Here is a 20,476-nt window from a genome sequence, read left to right as displayed (position 1 = left end):
ATAGTTTCTTCGCGATGGCCACTGAGATGGGAAACGAGTAACGTTGGGAACATGAGCCCGTTTATCTGCCCCGGCGAGGCGCATTCGTGCTGATACAGTACATTCTCCCAAGAGGTATCGCTCCAAACTTGCTCTCCTCAGCTCACACCAGCTCCTCCCAGACTGCAACTTGATAACGCAATGCTCGTCTCTGGTTTGCCATTGCACCACAACCGAGGTTCTTTAAGAACGCAGCAACAATCATGTAAAAAAAAATGTTATTAAATACCGTGAAATCTCAAGCAATAATATATCTGTCAAGTTTATGTCCTTAAATATGAAGTTTCCTAATATAAGCTGGAAGTAGAGGTTTGGGGTGTTTAAAATACATGTCCAGTATTTCGTCTTTATTACCTTAAAAAGCTTGTACTGTACTAAACATGACCTATATATGCTATAATCCCTTGCAGTTCAGATTCCAGCATTACAGGGAGAAATTATGCACAGCTCATGATAATGAATGTATGATACATCCTGCTGTCTCATAGCCGTAAACATCTGGAATTTACGTTTTCATGAGGTTTTGGTGCTGCACCAAGAGTGAGGTATCGCGAATGCGTTACGTCTGGGCTTGACACCTTTAAATCCCTGCTTTTCATCTGCTGCAGCTCTGCTGAGCTCAGATGCAGATGCTCCGCGCTTGGTCCCGCATATGCTGTAAAAAAGATGCTGGCTGTTCTCGACTGCTGAGTCATGGACTGTTGACTTACATTATTTAGATCAATACACCTCAAAGCTGGTCTGCAGGTCTGGGGGCTCAGTGTGCTTTAGATCCACGGCGAGTCCCCGGGTTGGCATGAACATGCATTTCTAGATTCAAATCAAAGCAGAAACCGAGGCTCTGAGGCAGCACCGCCTGCCCTACATCTCCTCTTATTATGATTGCAGCAGCGTTTCTGGTTTTACTGAGACCTTACAGTATTCAATGTGTCCTGCTCTTATTGCTGCTCTTGTTGGGAACTATCGCTACGATTTTGTTTTTTTGTTGCTGGCATCGCAAGCTTCGTAATGGGAAACATCCTATGAAATCTGTTTTTTCAGGACGTTCAAGGAGTCGCGGTGAGTATTTCTACATCTGAATTTACCGTGTTGCTATAATGCAGCGGTACAAATACATCATAAATATATTTGTTTTCATCAACATATTGGATGTACACCGATGTAGAAATGTTCTGCTTCTTCTTGCTATTTGTAATCATCCTTTCGTCATGTTTGAAGAGAGATTGAACATTTCTGCTGGACTGCGGCAGGCACGTCTCCTCCTATCCCGAAAGACTCCCTGACTTTCTAAACGACTTTCTGATACATTATTTATATTAATTGTTATACTAACTGACACATAAGTTTTAAGTTTACAAGTCTACATCCAGCTGTTTATAAAACAAGTCTTCAAAACGCGTCATGGTCACATTCAATGAACGTCAATTAATATGTTTGTCTGTGTAAGATTGCGTTCAGGAAATATTAGAACATGTGTCCTTTCTCCTAGAAGCTGGTCTCCGGTCGCATCATTTCCGATCCGAGGTAAAGTCATTGTTTTCTAGTTGCTCAAGGTCATGGTAACTTAATGCATTCTGTTCTGGGACGGTAAGAGAATAAGCGTGATGAGCAGAGGTGTATTATCATCTGTGTATTAATAGCCAACAGTGTAGACCCTCCAAGTGTATTTCCTACTTTTAAAGAGGAAACTTGTATGTCGCATGTTTGATGAGTAATCTAGTAACTAAAAAGTTATATTTTGTTTTGAACTGCCAAAATGTAACAAGGCGCTTCAAAGCATTGCTAATTTCTCTGCAGGGTGTCTGACTTTGAAAAGATGTTTTTACTTAGTAGCAAGGAGGTCCTGCAGTTATATTCCTGTTTATACCCAGAGTATGGAACCGTGGGAGTGCGCCACGGTGCCGTTGTGAAACGCTGGTCTTCACCTGTGCTCCGTGCTCCGGCAGGGTTACAGGCAGAGTCCCCGCCATGCGAGACGGAGCGCCAGAGCCCGAGTCCAAGAGGAGAGCAAGTCGCTAGTGGAGATTCCCGAAAGCGAGCAAGAGTCTTCAGCCCGGAAACGAAAACCCAAGAAGAGAGTTCAGCCCGAATTTTATCATTCTGTTCAAGTTACTCCTACACGGAAACCCGTAGGTATTCATTTTTATTGTTGTTGTTGTTCGTTGTAAACCCTTTTCTGTTTTCTGTTTGTTGTGCAAGCGTGCAAGTGTACAGAGGCCTGGAACTCATGCTGCAATTCATTTAGGAACGGTACTGTGTTAAATGAAACGAAGGCGCGAGTAATGCAGAACGTAAACGTCTTTTATGGGCATCATTTCGGTGTCATGAATCGGGAAAGAGGGATCGAGTAGGGGACACAACTGCAGGCCTCAGGGATTCAGAGGTCCCTGTTGATCTCCAAGAACAAGGAAAGCCTTCAGCTAGGGCTCAGGTGGAAGCAGAACCAGGAACCTTCTGGCCCTCCAGTACGGGAGTGTTGTCCCCTAGATTAGACTAAGCATTAAGTAGCCTTGGCACCTTGACTCCATGCCATTGCAAGTCTTTGCTCCAGCTAATCCTTTATCAGGGGGCTAATTAAGTAATTAAAGGTTAATTCATTACTTAACCTATTGGGAGGTTGCAAGTTCTGCAATGGTGTGTCAGGATGCCAAGGGTAACAAACCCCATCTATAAAGTAACACGCATGATCAAATTGATCCGATGACCAAAAATCATTGATCAAAGCAAAGAAATCTAAACAGTACAGCACCACTCAATTTGTACTGTTATGTGTAGGTACAGTAAATCAAGAGAGAGAGAGAGCCAAAAAGACAGTTTAAAATTACCTTTAATTATACAAGATAACAGTTTTCCAAGAGACAAGAAAGAAACATTTAATTTCCATAGAATTCTTCAATATGAAGAATCCTTCAAATAAGTAGGTGAAATGTGTTTAATTTTCTAATATTTATCAAATTGTGTGACATTGGTTGTGCATATGTTTATACAGGAAGAGGATCTTCCATTCAAACATCATAGATATATAGTTAGACCCCGATGAAAAACAATGTCAGCTTTCTTGGTATACTCTTTTCTGCATCAGCCAAATGTATTTGTAAGGCTTTTTAAATGGTAGTTTGTGAAAGGTTGATGGTAAGGAGCACATAAAATTCTACACAGGCTTTGATTTGTGCTTTCTAATTTAACATGTTAAATATACAGTAGGATTCCTTGCTGAGTCCTTTAGTTACATGCAGTAAGAGATCTCAAACTGCAAGCTTTTTAGTCCTCTGTCTATCTGGGACTTCATTTTGCACACATGTTCCACTTACTGCAGTTACCTTGAAAAGAGCTCAACAGATTCTCTCCCAGTTGTATAGAAGAATTAACCTTTGAAGGAAAATGCTTGCTGATCATCCTCCCACGATGTAATCCATATTCTCGCGCTTATAGAGGGTGTGCCCACACATGTCAGGCATGCTAATTTCTGCTAAAACGATGTGAATAGCACATACAACTGCTTTCACGTGATTTAGTTTTCTATTATATTAAGTACATATTGTGCTCGCAGTCATAGCTACCGCCTCTAAATTAATTGGTATGTTGGCAATTGTGGTACTGGCATTCACAAAGTTCTAGAACAGATGACGATATGGATGAATCTATCAGTGCAATTAGCCACCATGCTCTGGTGTTTGTCTCTGTGAAGCCCAGCTTGACACAATATGATGCCAAAAATCTGCAATGACTTTCCTGTAAACCTCATTTGAATACATTTTCAAATCATTGAGATGCCTTAGAAAGCGTGTTCTGGGTAGATAGTGCAGACCTAACAAAGCAGCCTGGTATAATTTTCAAAGCCTGTGGAAAAGTGGTATGATGGATGCTCGTTAAAGCATGAAACCTCAGCCTTGCTTGGCAAGTCAGCACTTTCGGTGTGTTGGTAGTTGGTGCATGTCACATCCATTTGGGAGGTGTTTAGACCCCTCTTAGTACTCAGTTCATGTTTACAGAAGCATTTGTAATAGAAGAAATAAGATCCAGTCTGTGGTATTCTTCAAAACATCCTCCTGATCAATTATTTTCAATAAAACCATTTTTATTTTTCTTACTTAAACTGATTTCTTATGCCCTCCCAATTTTCAATGTGATTCTTCTCCCATGTCAAAATGGAGTGGGTAAAAAAATATATTTTTAATTAAAAAATGAAAATGCTCTCATTGACTGCTCTGCTACTTGACAGTTATTGACATTTATTTGCCAAGCAGATGCATTTGGTAATTTTATTAGTACTATCAAGACAAGTACTAACTCGCACATGTCATTTTATTTGTAATGTTAAGGAAGGAATTATCAGCCTCCTGTTTCGGTGGCTCAATGTAGCACTCTGGGAGAAAGGCAGTCTGACTGGGAAGAGAATCTCAGTCGACAGCTTCTAAAGTTTCGTTTCCGAAAGGCCCAGACCTCCTGCTCTCACTTCTTTTGCCCTGTCATCCTTTGAGTTGTGTACGTTACATTATTTAAATAATAAATAATTATTTAAATAAAGTCTTTTATCACTCTGTTCGATAAAAAAATCATACATACATTTTATTCAGAAAATCTTTTGAAAAGACCAATTCGTGAAGGTTATCGAGAGATTTAATTATAATAATAAAAATAACCAATTGTATTAATTTATGAATGCAGCTTTCATTCACATCAGGTGGAGCAGCACTAAAGCAAAATACATTTATAGCACAGATAATAAGACAACAATAATGTGAAGAAGAAGTTAAAGGCCAAAGTAAACCGATGTCTTTTTAGCAGTGATATAAACATCTGGCAGCGGACTGGCTGTGACTCTGATATGTCTGGCTAAGGAGTTGCTGATAAGTGGGTAATACTGAAAGGCCCAGTCGTCCATGCCCTAATCATAACCTAGTCATGTCCATGGCCTAGGATATTTATTCATGGGTCTGGGGTATTGAGTAAGAGCACAGGGATAGAGTAAATCCAGATCTAATGGTCTCAATCTATTCAGAGAATCCTGTGTTTTCAAAAGCATTTTGAAATCAAACCTGTATTTATTAGGTAGCCCTTGTAAGAATGGCATGACAGGGTGTACATGTTTACAAGAAGCCAGATCCTGGACAGTTGCAGACGACGCAGTGGTGAGGCAGTTAGTGCTTCTGCCTCACAGCTCTTGGATGTTCAACCTGGTTCCAGACTGAGGGATCCTGCTGAGGGGAGTTTGCATGTTCTCACTACCTTCTCACAAGGAGGTAGTTGTCCTGTCTTTTGCCCAAAACATCTGGGATAGGCTCCAGGTTGCTGCAGACTGCATCAGGAATAAGCAGCGTTCTGATAATGGATGAGTGTAGGTCTTTAAGCAAGAATGACCTTTTCTGGATCTGATATAGACAATATGATATCTGATATGTCAAGTAAAATCTTAAGTGAGCAGTGTCCCATGAATGAAAGAATAAGCCTCAAAAGACAAATTACAATTAAAAATAACACAGATGTTTCTGGCTTCTATGGCAATGCTTTCTGCACAGAATAAACAAGAATTCAATTGCAATATTTCCAATGAAGAAAGTGTCAAGTTGCTGGCAAATGTTGCTAAAGCAACTAATATACAACTCTTCTTTCAGTGCTTGTTTTCTTATTTCCATTTGCTCTGCTTTATTTTTTCTCATAAAAAGAGAAAGAAGCAAAATGCACATTCCCATGTTGTCCCTTTTAACCTAGATGTGCACATTGTTTTCTTTAACATCAAAGGCATCTTTCTCTGCATGTAGATGGTAGTGATCCTGCCTTGCTTTGCATATGACCTTGGGGTTTGTTATTTCCCAGCACATTAGAAACCTTTCCACGGATGTTTATTTTCCTTGCAAAAGGCCTTGATCATTCCTAAAGTCACGTGTTACTTTAGTTATTGTGAATTCAGGGCTTCTAAATGGATGGGGAGCTCCCATTCAATGTCTTCATGTGATGCAGAATGAATGAAGCGAAATTGACACATTGTTATCGTTCTGCATGAATGATAAAAGCTTGCACACTTTGCACAGAATACCCCTAATTCTTTTTGTGGTCATTCATGACAAATTAGATGCCTATACAGTATCAGAGTCTTCAGATATAGCCATGGTAGACAACTTAGTAAAAGCTGGTAAATAGACACCCAAGCTTTGAAAAGGCACCTCTTTATTCTCTTTTCATCTGTAGCACAGGAAGATGTGAGAGAGATTAATTCTGTGAATGCTACACACATGCAGTATTGTTCTTTATTCTAGAGAATAATGTGCTAACACTTTTTACTGGACAGAGATTTGAATTGCGCCATACCTATTGCACACAGTCTGAGTAAGGGTGTGCTGGAAGTGGCCTTGCTGGGGTGTTTTCAGTACCTACTGCAGAAGTCGCTCAGGGACGTGCAACATGTGCTGGTGTCTGATGATTAATCAAGGTGTGGCATAGCTGTGGTGCTTTGTCTTTGTCTGTCCTTTGGAAAGATTTCCGATACATGAACCTACACGAGAATTCTGTTCATTTCAGTTTGTTGCCAGATCACTAATGCTGACTGTCCAGTGCCAGACGGGCCAACACATTTCTTTTGCATTTTGTGGATGGTTCAATGATTTTTTTTTCTGTTTGGTATGATGCATACCTACAGTATAAGCTATCCCTGCAAATGCAGCCAGGCATACCATTTTCCTGGTACTCCCTTGTATGTGCTGAATTCCTGGAGGGCAGGGTTGGTGATCTCACACAACCTACAAGTACGCTGCTTCTTTGCATCAAGCAAAGGCCATCGCTGGAGAGCATTAACCCCTTCTCACATTTCTCCGGTGAGCTCAAGGACTGCAAAAAACTGGGTCATTTATTTAGATACGTCATGTTTCCGCAGACTGATATCTACCATACTATACCACACTATACCATACCATGCATTAAATAAAATAAAATAAAAATTCTATCCAAATCAAACTATTACTATACACAGTGAAAGGCATGATTTAGAAATTTTACGTATAAGGTTAACTTTGGCAAATACTGCATGACTATTGGGAAGTGCATTTGAAGAATGTCAGTATGCTATACAGTAGATATACTGCATTTAATCAGAAATTCTTTTTTTTTCACTCATCTGCAACACAGACGTGGCTAATACACTCTATAGTCATTGTGTGTAATCAAAAGCATTAGATGTATTTGATGAAATCTGTGAGAGGTCATTGTGGGTTATCACCCTACACAGACAACCTCGGCAATCCCTCCAGAGAGCCCACAGAAATGTTGCCTATGATGACTGAGAATCAGCCGGCACAGTGGTGCTGTCAAAGGTGATGGATCTGAATGAGTTTGGTGTTTCTCAGGACGCTGCGTCTGTATTCTCAACTCTGGCAGCAGTCCTGGAAGGCTAATAATTATATTCTGGAAACTTCCTAGAAGGATATACATCACATGATCACCAAGAGTTGAGATCATTGATGTTACTAGGTTGAGTAATTGTGCGTAAAGGAATTGACTCTGATCATCTGTGATTGTGTCACTGTTTTATTTTAGCTATCACTTTGTCAGTAGATTTTTGTTTCCTGGGTTTTCCTAGGATGTTTCTTGAATGCTCTGCTAGAATCTGATCCACTGTTATTTTGCAGTTAGGGTACTATCCATACCAGTGCTGAATCACAACTACAATAGTTTTCTGTAGTCCAATCTTTCTTCACCTATTACTGTTTCAAATAAAATATACTTCAGCTCCTGTCTGAATTCCGCTTGAGTTTGATTAGAACTAGTTCATCTCTGTGACAAGTATACAGATATATACAGACAGATATATAAATACAAATAAACAGATTTAAGCATATAAGAAAGATTACAGCTGAGAGGGGATTTGGGATAGCATATCTTTGCTCTGCACTGAAAGATAATTCCTGTTTTTTTAGATCATTCTTCTCTGGAAAATATGAATATGAATTTTTGTCGTATTCATGATAATATTTGCTTGCCATGTTAAATAGGAGTTTTGGAGAACTGTTGTCAAAAACATAAATATATAATCAGACGTTGTCATACTATATTTTTCTAAATGAAACACTAAATGATAATGGATTTAAGACCAAGCGCAGACCCTATCAGGTCATTAAAGACGGATTTTTTCAATGTTAATAAACATCTTTTTTGGAGAACATATTTTCCCTATATAACGTTTTTTTACATACCGGCACTATCAGAATTCTAACCAGCATAATGAAACCGATCACATCGCTATGGTTTAAAATAAAATCATCTGGTTTTAAAGGCACGTTTCTCTCACATCATATGACTTCTCGTTACAATTTTCCCTTGCTGTCGGTGCTGTGTCGCCATGACAAAGCACAGTAACGACTGCCTGCAGTCGTAATTAATGAAAGACAATAGGGACCGGAGCAGGAACACTCCGCGAATCTCAATGCCGATGACGAGTTATGCAAAATACACGCAGTCTTCAGAAACTGGCTCGAAAGGACAACACCTTAAAACGACCTCGTTCTAAAACACGGCGTGTATCTAGATACCGTATAGACACTCCTATTGGATTAAAGAATGAGAACCGAAAATATTGCAGCATCCTTTTTGTTTCTGTGTCCTGGTGTGATGTCGCGCTGACAACCTCAGACCGAAAGCAACTCTACCCCGGCCAACGTGCGGACTCTCTCTGGGGGTTTGACATCATCCGAGGCTTTGCGACCAAACAGGAAAAATCAGGAGCAGGGCACGGCACCGTCGTAAGGGTGTGGTTTTGTGGCTAACATGTTATTTTAGTATCTTTATCCGAAGCGCTATTTTTTTTCCAAATAAAGGGATTACAATTTTCATCAGCGGAGATCATGTATACGACGGTAAGTCTGATTCTTGCCCGGGCGGGGGAGCCAAATACAATCATTTTCAAATCTCTGGATCATAGGTTTTGCTTTTTATTGTGAATCAGTCAGGAGGTTATTGCGAGCCGCTGTCTGACCACAGGCCACTGCTTCCGCCTTGTCTCAATGTACATGCATTTTCCAGCTTCTGTGCGCCGTGCGAGCCGAGATGGTGAGAGCGTTTTTTTCCCAGCGTGTTCTTTGTGCGAGCCCTGTCGCCCGGCTCCTGTCGTGTTGTTTTAATAGAGGGTGGGCAGGGAGAACAGCGCCGAGCCTCTGATCTTCGCTATTGTCTCCACAGAGCTCTGGGTCCGGGAACGCTTCTCATCGCTGTTCCATGTCTTCATCTGTGGATTTTTCGGATGAGGACGATTACAGTCTGAAGTCGGGGTCGGTTTCCCCTGCGCCCGGGGACACGCTACCGTGGAACCTCCCTAAACACGAGCGATGCAAGAGGAAGATCCACGGAGGGTCCGTTCTGGACCCGGCAGAAAGAGCCGTCCTCAGGATAGCTGGTGAGCCCCGTCCCCGTACCTGTTCATATTGTACACTTTTCTGCATTTTTATTTTCTGTCGCATGTGGCATGTCTTTCACAATCTCTCGTTTCGCTTGAAAGACATTAAAAATGACAGCATTACTGCGAGACTAGCATTGCGCCTACAGTGCATCCTGCGTTGTATAAAGATGTATATGAAGACGAAAGAGGTATTTTTCAGGTTGAAGTTGGAGGTAAATGCATAAGCGGCGCGTTGTGAATAATGGACATGTGCTTGATTAAACATGACTATATCCGTGATTTGGAGTTCATTCAGGCGTACCAGATAGGGACGGCCGCGGTTTATGGTTTCCTGCTGGTTTTTGCTGTTCAAAATGTGTGACATTGTTAAAAACTGCAAGCGATGGTGGAAAAGTACACATTCTGTTAGTTGTGCGTGTATGATTACCGATTGCGACGCTAGGAAAAGACAATGTATAGGGGCCGAACAATGCTACAGTGCTTTGGCGTCTGTGCCCTGTGGATAGTGTTACAGTGATTTCACCCTTTTAAGGTACGGGTAATCTAATATCCCTGTGTAGCACACTAAGTGTTGGAGCGTGTCAACAATCAGTTAATTTACTACACCATCTCTGCCAACACTACTGAAGATTAATGAGTGTTTAATAATCTTGCAGGAGGGAACTATAGTTTGTCAACTGAAATGTATTGACTAACAGAAAAAAAGATATGATTATGACAAAAGCTGTGTTTTTGTGAATACATCTATAACCTTTGAAGATAGGAAAATGACGGGTTTTGACGCAGACATTTTGTTTTGTAAGAGCACGCAATCTTGGGTTGAAAGGTTAAGTTAAAGTGTTGAGATAGAGGTTGTATTTTGTATTTTGTGAAGCCAAACAGCTTGTAATAAATGACGTAATGTAGAGTCTTTGCAACACGTCATCAGCGCGTCTTATGCTCGGGATACATTTGATTTGTAAACATGGTTTGATGTATGCATTAAAAATACCATGATGGCGATAAGGGAATGACTACTACAGCACCTCTGACAAAATGACAGTTAAAAAAATTACAGAATTATCCTTTAGCAGACGTACAGAATAAGCATACAGAAAGCTGTGGTCAATATTTACAGCAGGTAACTGATACCCTAAGCCTTCTGATCTAGTAAGAGTTATACATTTGACACCGATATCCAGAACCAGTCTTGCAACTTTCCTCATGCCAAATGACCTTGAAATGGTGTGAGAAAAGGGAAGACTTGACGAGGAGCTACGAGCTTGCTGCTGGAAAAAAACGATCTTGAACTGGTAGACCGTGAGTCAGGAATATGCACAGATAGTAGGAGCGACCGGCGGAGATTTGTCTGCTGCCTCAGATAGATAAGTGCTGCCGGTACCTCCCCAGAGCGCCTAAATCGCCCCCCGCATTTCCCTCAGTTCCTGATGTTGCAAAGTGTCAAGTCTACTCATATACGAAGTATGTTTAAACCTTTAAATTATTTAATCGTATTTGAATTTGTCTTAACAGCTCTTGAGAAACACGGCAGATTTTGGGTGTAGGCCTTTCCGATTCCAAAACTTCCAAATGCAGACATACCATTGCAGTTTATTTCTGGGCTATATAGGGAATGTACGCTTATAATCCACCTTAATATAATGCATAGTAATAGCAGTGATGAACGAGATTTGCATAATATTATGCAATTAATTCACATTAATTTCACTTGTGTGAAGGTTTACAAGACTTGAATAATTTTAATTTCAGTTTTCTTATTTTTGGGGGAACAGACCTTGCTTGTTTCTTAATTGTTGCACGGTTAATGTTGCAATGAAAGGATTTCCAAAACAAGTTACTATTTATCCATTCTGGACATACAACTGTACCCATCTAGCATTAGGACCCGAGTGACTTAACTCAAACTGGCGGCGCTGACGACACAGACTGGCCCTAGGACTGGAAATGAAAATATTGGAAAATGTGTTTATATTATCAACTTAAGTCACCAAATGCACACTATATATTTTGGGTACATCATTTCTAGTTAACAACTCTGCATCGCAGACTTTTGTCAAAGTCTAGTGGAACGCGTAAATATATTTAAATAACAATATAAAAAAACCCTGCATGACATGCATCTGTTTGACTGTAAATCTCGGTATATCACGCTCGGACGCCGCCGGATGATAATATTTGTTCTGATAACAGAGACCTGCAGGGTATGCCGAGGAGACCTGACCACCGATATGTGAAAGCACAAGGCGCAGTTATTGGCAGAAATGTGCGTTTTTCAGCACCTTGGCTCTGACGGGCAGGGATGAATAAGCTTTTGATGGCTAACGCCCAGATCAAGCTGCTAAGGGAATTGATGTCGTCGCTTTGCACTCACTAAACGGGAACATGTTGCATATGGGAGCAGCCGCAGAGCTATGGAGAGCAGGGGTGTAGGGAGGGCATGTTAATGCATTAGCGTTGCAGCAGCAGCCGCTCGATATGGGATGGCATTCATTATGTCCAGCAGTCCTCCTCTGGAGCCGCTCTCCCGGCGCAGAGTTTTCTCATGAAACCAGAGAGCGAAGTGTCGGCTATTGGAGGCTGATCGGCCTGGGAGGGGGCGAGGGGCGTTTCCTTTCAGACAACTACTGATCACTTTCATCCGTCTGCGGCTGCTACTCCAGGCTCCTTGGTAGAGCCTCTTGCATATGTCCAGTTTCCACCCCGGTCATGGCTGGCTTCTCTGGTCCCGTCGCCTATGTGTACGCCGACGAAAAGGACTATCTGCAAGCATACGAGGATGTACTGGAAAGATACAAAGGTAAACGACCATTCAGTCGGCGGCCTGTTTAACTGGACACATGTAACGGTTTGGAGAGGGCAGGGAGAGCCTAGCTCTAAATAGCTTTGACAGCTCGGTAAACAAGTGTTTTGCTAGCGTAGCGCGGATATTTGCTGCGGATGGCTATTGCGCGGAGCCTGGGTAGTGTTACTGCCCGAGGTGGGACGTGAAGTTTTGCCCAGGCTAAAAGTAAATGTTGGTTTGCTTTTGGGGAATGGTCTACACCGAACATGTGAACGAGCGATATTTGTCTCATTCCCATGCCAGTTAAGATCCTAATACGATTTAGAAGGAGCGTCTGGTCATAGCGTTGCTGTGAGGTTTCTGCTTCATATAAATATACGGGGTGATTCGTTTTATTTTAAGCGCAGAAGTTTAACATATCGTGTTCACAAGTGTCGGCCTTGACAGGTGCTACGTCGGTGCTGCAGAAATATGGGTTAAAACGTCTTAACCTTTGATGTGAACCCGGCTGGGGGACCGTTTTTAACACGTTTAGACATGGAGAGGTGATGACGTGAAATTATACATTTCACTCCATAGTCATTGTTTTGACTTGCCGGCTATTAAAGGGCTCGTGTCGCACCCCCTTTGCTTTTTTATTAAATAAAATCGCGTCTGTTTTATTGCACTTGCACGGTGTTAAGTATCATATCGTCATTTGTACGTCTAAATAACCAAAGCCTGAGTAAGAAAAAAATGGCATACATTTGAATATATCTGCGAGCTCTCATAAGAAAGTACAGTGAAAGTAAGTGATAACACATCAATACATTGATAAGTAATAGCAGTGTATCAATAAGGGATCTTCACACCAAACTCCAAGATGAGGTGACTTTGCTCCTGTGTACATCCTGCTCAGTGCTCACCGAGATAATCCAGACTGCCGCGGCTAAAAGCCAAAAAATAAATGCCGGAAACCTGCAGAAGACATTATCATTTTTTTAAATGCTCATTGAATGTCCAAGCTTTCCCTTCGCGTCTATTTGATGCATGACATCACCTCTGAGTGCAAGGACTGGGCCATTCTCTATGGAAAGCCTGAAATTCAATCGGCATTGATGTAAGTACTGGCTGAAGGATAGATTTATTCACTCAAGGAAAAAAAACACCTTTTCTTTAATAATTTAAAATGTGAACATTTAAAATTCAGTTAAGAATTGGGTACAGACCCTTAAGGCAAAGATCACAATGTTATGTTTGTATTTTGAGGACCAAATTAGATTGGTCTCAGCTGTTGACTATCCTAACTAACAGAGAGTCAGCTGTGCAAAAGCTTAGCTCTTGGACTCAGTAGAATGGAATCATATGATGTAGCATCATTTGGAATTTGTGACTTTTTTGTCTGGAGGCAGTAAAGTTGGAGAATATGTCTGTACATCAGGAATGTTTGTCTAAAGTTATTATTCAATGTAAAATATGAATCTGAAAACAAGATCGCTGTGCTGAAAATAAATATTATACCATTTCTTTAGTTTACAGCATTTTGATTTATAGCGATCACAGTGTTTTGGATTATTAATTTTGAAAAATACCTCTGGATGTTTTTTGGCCAGGTCATTTTGCTACAGAGCCTGCATGAATTATACTGTACATCTCTGCACAGCATGGTGTTGCACATACTTTAGTGTTTAAAGGAAAAAGAAGCTGAATGACTATTTCATGTCAGAAACTAAATGAAACTGGCAGTCAACCTTAGGTCATAACTGAATGAGGTGAATGTCAGTATTGATAGGCTCTGGTCCTTCTCACCACACTGGAAGCAGAATTGTCTAGATAGGCTTCTGTTGCAGCTCTGTGTGTAAGCTGCCATGGACAGCTTTTTCAGCCTTATGAAGGATCACCAGCATGACACAGCTTATTTTGGAGCAGGCTTGTACATGTATCTCTCGAAGAGCATCTTTCAGAATTGGGTCTTTTTTTAAGCAGAATTAGAAGTCCGTTTAGATGCTTTTACCTTTTAGCATGTAAAATAACCAGAGTGAAGTAACATTCGCACTATGCCTCCCATTTGCACAATACGAGCCAGGCCATTTTCTTTTATGAGGGTATTGTTTACTGTCACTGCACTTCTAACATAGGCCAGTCAACCCCTATGCAAAATTATTAATGTGCAAGGGAACACCAGCTAATTCTATAGTCCTTCTTGATGTATATCACTTTATTCCCACATGGAGCCGGCAATAATAATGTCATGTTAATATCATTATAACAGAAACGCCCGTTCTTCTTTGTTAGGTTGGCATGATATTTTCTTAGTTTCCTCATGGTCTGACTATGCTTTTGCCATTCATGGATTACCCTGTGTTACCCTGAATGTGTGTCAGACTTTACCATAATTCCCATTCCTGTATCGTATTTTTACATTGATCTTGCTGTGTTTTGTTTAACTTTGTGATTTTTGTACCATGATATACTGTACCAAATCAAATCTCATTGTGGGAGTCGTGTTTGGTGTATTAAATTACACTGTAATGTAATATTTTCTACTAATGAAGCAGGTTGCATTTCTAGATCTAAAACATTCTTCATTAAGTATTGTAGAATTAAGTTAATGTATATAGGAGGGAATGCAAAACTCTTAATATCAATTTTTTATATTTATGGTGAGTTTTTAAAGTGTGTCTTAAAGCGTAAACAATTGAGTTCAGTTTATGGAGTCTTAGTGATGTAACAAAAGTCTTGCGATCAGTGAGACACTGAATATATTCTTGTAGTGAGAAATGTCTGGTTGACATCAATCTTTACTAGTTCTGAACTTCTACAACTGCTGTTACGTACAGTATCTATAAAGTGTTTATGTATATATATGTATATGTCTATCTTTTAGTATAAAATGAAATTTTATCAATTGATCCTATGGTTACACGGTTGAGAAAAGATGCTGAAGAAAGTATGCTAAACTTATATAACATGAACATATTTACCAACAGACACCCAGTTTATGCTTTTCCATTAAAAATGTGAACACAAAACTGAATAATATAACGATGCACACTAAATCACTAAATGCAGATTTTTGTGGAAATGGTGATGTCATTTAGCATTTTTGGTTGGTGAAGTGTTGACTGTTTTTATTTCTGGGTTAGTCTTTGTTTTTTATATTGTAGAAATAGGAGTAAAGTTTGACCTTTAAAAATAAATTGTATGGTTGGTATGAGATTGATCAATGGAATACAGTGTAGAACTGCATGTTTAAAATGAGGGTATCACCTCTATTTTGTACAAAGCTTTAAACAAATCCTGATGGTAACATTGGTTCTTGGTGACCTTTGAAGGAGAGAACATTATCCCTGAAATGTCTTTCACAAATATGGCTTCAGGGTGCACTGATAATTACAACACCTCGTGATGTTCATAACATTCTCAGAAGCTGCTTCTGTTGATCAGATTTTTTTTAGATGTGCTTTTATAAGAATAAGATGGGCGTTTCCTTCTGTTGCTGTCTTTGTGGCAAAATTCGTACTATGGAACTGATGACAAAGTCTCCCTCAACATCAGCAACAAGTTATTAGCTGGAGTTCGGGAGGAATAACAATGACAAGTTAATCTCATACAGATGTCCTTAATCATAATCCTGACTGAATCTTGCTCTATATATCGAACCCAAACATCTCCCTTCGCTTTCTTCACCAGCATCTCTCCCTCATACCATGTCCACCCTGCAGCTGCCTCTGGCTCTCTCCTCTCGGAGTGGGGTTCAAGCCCCCTCATCCGTGGCCAGGAGCCTAAACATTAACGAAGCAGGTTAAGCCAAGCCCATCACACTAAATCATCCAGATATCTACAAAGCATCTAATTCTTGGGCGTCTTTGTTCCCCGTGAACTGAAGACAGCTTTGGACGGGTGCTGGTTGAGTTGCACAGAGTTGTCAGGAGTGATGCCTATCTGTGCAGATCACTTGGTCTGCCGTGTCAGTTTGGAGCTACAGGGATCCTGGAAGTTGTACCTCTTTTGCTATTTGAAGGTGCTTTTAAGTGGTTGTTGAGCCTGGTGACTTGTGTGTCCCACAACAGCATGCAGATGATCACATGAGAAGTACGCAGATGAATAAAAATTGCACAGAACAAAGGACCACTCAAAATGCAGTGGACTGTGAAATTAAATTTTAGCCAATTACAAAAGTCCTAAATTCTGATTTTCAAAGAAAATTTAAATAATGAAGAAAACAGATATGGTGTGATCATTAACTCTGACCTTACTCCCTCTTTAAATAATTAAAAAAATAAAATGTAATGATATTATTGACATAACAATGTAATATCATTGTTTATATGACATTCAGTCCTGTTTTTAGATTTTTTATTGCAATTGTGGCCATAACTAATTCATGATTTTGTTTTTGAATTAACAAATAGCACTATAAGATCTACTTTCAGAACAAATTGTTGACTTTGGCCTTCAATATATTTGAAAGATTAAGATTTTCTTTCTCAAAGCATCCCTGCACACTGTTGGTGACATAAACTTTAGAAATGTCACAAGTTGCTGTGTATTCTAGAGAAAATGTATTTTCTGAGTGAGGTTCTCAGTGGATATGGTGCTGACAATTCGGCCACCCTGTTAGTAAAATCCATCATCAGATTCTTTAATGATAACCTTTAAAGTGCTACCATAAGTACTACTCTCATCCTGTGATGAGAGGACTGTTTCACTAGAAACATGCTCTATGTAAAGTTAATTACAGCTGCAGCCTTGAATGTTATGCCAGACATTTGACTTGCAAATCATTACACTGCAGATTACAAGAGATTCTGCTTTTCCTGAAGGTGTTGTTTTGGAAGTCTGAAATATACTAGCAGCTACTTCACATACCATTTTTTCACTTTTAAAGGAATATAGCTCATCTCAAGAGCCATACATTTGCTTTACGGTATATAGCTCACAATCAGATCACTAAAAAAATAAGATCAAATCTATTTTATAATATCTCCAGTCTGAAGCAGCCTGCCTGTCAATAGGCTGCTGAGTTGCAAAGCTAAGATACATTTTTGAAAGAGAAATTACTAACTGTTCTGTTGAAACGTTTCCAGTATTTTATATTTCATTTTATTGTATCTTATTCTGATACTGTGGTTTTACCATATTGTAATTTGGAAAGTCTCTTCTGTTATCGTGTTTTGTGAAATATAGTAATTTAAGCTATAACATCTGATATCTCCATTTAAATGATAAGTATGTTCTAATAAGAGGTCCAAAATGTTTTATTACTTCTTTAAGCAGCAAAAACAATGTTGTGTCCATTTAATTTTTAAAGGAACCCAATAGTTCAGATTCATCAACGTTAAACTCGAACCTCCAACACCAGCTTTGAAAATCTGTTTGGATCTAGATAGACTTGTATCCCTGAAGGTTTATGATGTAAAATGTGCTTAATTGCTTTTCTGTAAACTGGGATCAGGCGAGGTAATCAATACAGCCCATAGTTTGTTGGCAAAATCACAAAGCTGATGCAAATTCTGGGATTTGCGTCAGATTGCTGGTTTGTGGAAGGGAAGCTTGTGCAAAGGGGATAAATTATTTAACCTATTGAATCTTTTTTAACACTAGATTTACCCCTTTGCAGCAGTTCCAGTAGCATTTAGATTTATTTGGAGTGGGTGTGTGCTGCATTTTTCTGCGGTGATGGATTGATGGCCTCGCCTTGCACATCAAGAGTTTCTTTTATGCCCTTGGAAGGATTGCATTTGCATGGCACAGCAAAGGACTGCATTGTCCATGTGGTTTAATCTAAAACACCACTGTCAGTTGAGAAATTTATTGAGCCACTGCTTCACACTTTGTGTCTGCTGCGCACCATGTCCTGGCTGTGTGGGACTGAGGAATGTCAGTTTCACAGGAGAGCCTGTGCTTTCTTTCAGAGACCATTTCACTGGTATTTGTAGGAAAATGCTTTACTGTAACAATGATTAATTATTAACTATTTATAAATCAATGATTAATCATTGTTAATCTGTCTAGTTCACTTGGTTTTCGTATAACCGTATAGATAACCATATAGAGTGTATTGTTTCAAGATGGAAATATAATAATAGTTTTTATTTAAACTATTTTACTCAGGGGATTGATTTCTAAGGGATCTATGCTTTGAGGAATAAATAATTACCTATAATGTCGGGATGACTTGTGTCAACTTTATCTTTATCTTTATCTTAGGATAAAAATCCTTTATCTTGTTCAATCCTGTTGCATCGTGTAACACAGTTGATAAGACACAGGGGCTTTTCAATAAGGGGCACTTTACTTATCCAGCAATGAAACTAAATCTTTTTCTGTGTTGATTACAAATGATCAATCAGATTGAACCTGCAGTCTGGGGAGTTGTAGGTTTTGATTCATTTTAGTTTTACTTGTAAGGCACAGAGGCTGGATTTTGGGATGGGTTCCTGAGGTGTGATGTGATTATACAAGGTTATTTCAGTCTGCTTCCAGTACGTAATGAGTCATAAATTACAGCAGTTGGATTTTCTCAGAAGTTGACTTTCACTTTGATCTAACAAGTATCAACTAAAGCACTGCATTTTTTTTGGTTTAGGTAATTAAGATTCCAAACTGAATTAATCCATTTAGTTCTGTAGGTCATCCTAAATAACCTTGTTTTTAAAGAAACACTTGCACCTTATCGAACCATTAAGCAAATCATTTGTTCAATGTAGGGAATTTTTATTATGAACTAAAAAATATATTTTTTTTATCTTCGTGATCTTTAAATCACTTATTGGGTGGAGAGGTGGCTCTGTGGCTAAGGATCTGCGCCTGTGACTGGAAGGTTGCGGGTTCAAATCCCGCGGCCGGCAGAGGAATCCTACTCCGTTGGGCCCCTGAGCAAGGCCCTTAACCCCAACTGCTCCAGGGGCGCCGTACAATGGCAGACCCTGCGCTCTGACCCCAAGCTTCTCTCCCTGTCTGTGTGTCTGTGTCTCCATGGAGAAAAAAGGTGGGGTATGCGAAAAGACGAATTCCTAATGCAAGAAATTGTATAGGGCTAATAAAGAAACATTATTATTATTATTATTATTTAACAAATCACCTGTTTTATTCATCATAATTAAATTGTCCCAGGTCTTTAGAATTTGTTGATCTATTGGTGACTTATAAAACCTACTGGAGACCCCTGCTGTTTTAAACTCAGCCAGTGACTTTGAAGTGAACTGGTGGTAGTGAAGGTAGTAGTTTTCAGTACATTAGCACTTCAATTGATACAAATGAGCAAGCCTATTGTGTATTTGTGCTTTAAAACTGCTATGGTGGATTTTTACTTTAGAGGAACCTTCCTGTTTTGCCTCTTTATGTATTTAAGTATAAGACCAGTGAAAAGATCGTAAGAGGGTTTAGAAATGAGGGCAGGCGTTTTCACTCACCTAGCTTGACTAGTTGTTAAGTTTAATCATCTGAAGGATCCCATCAATCTTGAAGGACCTCAACAGCATGTTTGGAAGTTGTTTTGGTGACTTATGTTATTACATTTACCCTTTAAAAGCGATTGAGATGCCTTAATCTGTCTTGACACAGCATTAAGTTTTTCATCATTTATGGATGTTCTCTGATTTTCCATCACCTTTGTTTGAATCTCTTGTGAAAATGCTGTAAGACTGAAATCAATTGTTCCAAAACTGTTTTTATGTTAACTTCTTTCTTCCAGGGCCTTGTTCCGATGATGTCTGCATTTGGCTCCTGAAATTCTTCCTTGCATTAGTAGTGTCTCTATTATTTCCCGGTTGAAGGATTTATGAAACCTACTTCTGTTTTATCTAAATGTGTCGGTGACCTCGCAGACCTTCTTCCTTACTTTCACCAACACTGATTGTTGCTAAATTATTTAATACATTTTCAGATTTCATAAGACTGATGATGTGTGGTGGTCATTGATAGCTGATAAAGAAAGTTCAACCTATGAGATTTGCTAAGAAAATAATAAAATACAACCTTTGACTTTGTTATAAGTCATCAAACTTCCCCTTAGCACAGCTGAAAAACCACAAGCTCAATCACAGTTAATTTTATGGTAATGTATGGTATAACCTGTATGCTGCAGAAAAATAAAAAATCAAATATAGATATGTTGCACTGTATTGTTGTAGCTAAAGAATCTCTGGAACTAGCTTACTTGTTTCTGTGCTACAAGTACTTAGTTCTGTGTTAGTCAGAGACTAGACTGGAAGCAGTACTTTGCATTTCAATGTGAAATGTTTTAAGACCTCTACTGTCCATTTATCGTCTCCTGCTTTAGACAG

At 39.5% G+C, this 20,476-nt stretch overlaps 1 protein-coding gene across 24 annotated transcripts in view; it reads left to right on the top strand.

The window, feature by feature from the left end:
• Positions 1–701: 701 nt before the first annotated feature.
• Positions 702–20,476, top strand: part of dst (dystonin) — a 173,257-nt gene continuing 153,482 nt past the window's right edge. For 8 of the 24 annotated variants that reach the window (XM_088610623.1, XM_088610621.1, XM_088610638.1 and 5 more), the window contains exons 1-4: positions 702–1,098; positions 1,532–1,563; positions 1,986–2,168; positions 9,208–9,421. In XM_088610623.1, the coding sequence (XP_088466749.1) occupies positions 918–1,098; positions 1,532–1,563; positions 1,986–2,168; positions 9,208–9,421 (610 nt within the window). In that variant the 5' untranslated portion in view covers positions 702–917. Of the gene's footprint in view, positions 1,099–1,531; positions 1,564–1,985; positions 2,169–8,496; positions 8,886–8,934; positions 9,079–9,207; positions 9,422–12,063; positions 12,222–20,476 lie in introns of those variants that run through there. The other 16 variants (XM_088610630.1, XM_088610628.1, XM_088610627.1 and 13 more) reach the window with 9 other exon arrangements.

Source organism: Lepisosteus platostomus, chromosome 17 (assembly GCF_059453375.1).
Source record: "Lepisosteus platostomus isolate fLepPlt1 chromosome 17, fLepPlt1.hap1, whole genome shotgun sequence".
NCBI lineage: Eukaryota > Metazoa > Chordata > Actinopteri > Semionotiformes > Lepisosteidae > Lepisosteus > Lepisosteus platostomus.
This window is presented reverse-complemented; position numbering and strand designations above follow the sequence as displayed.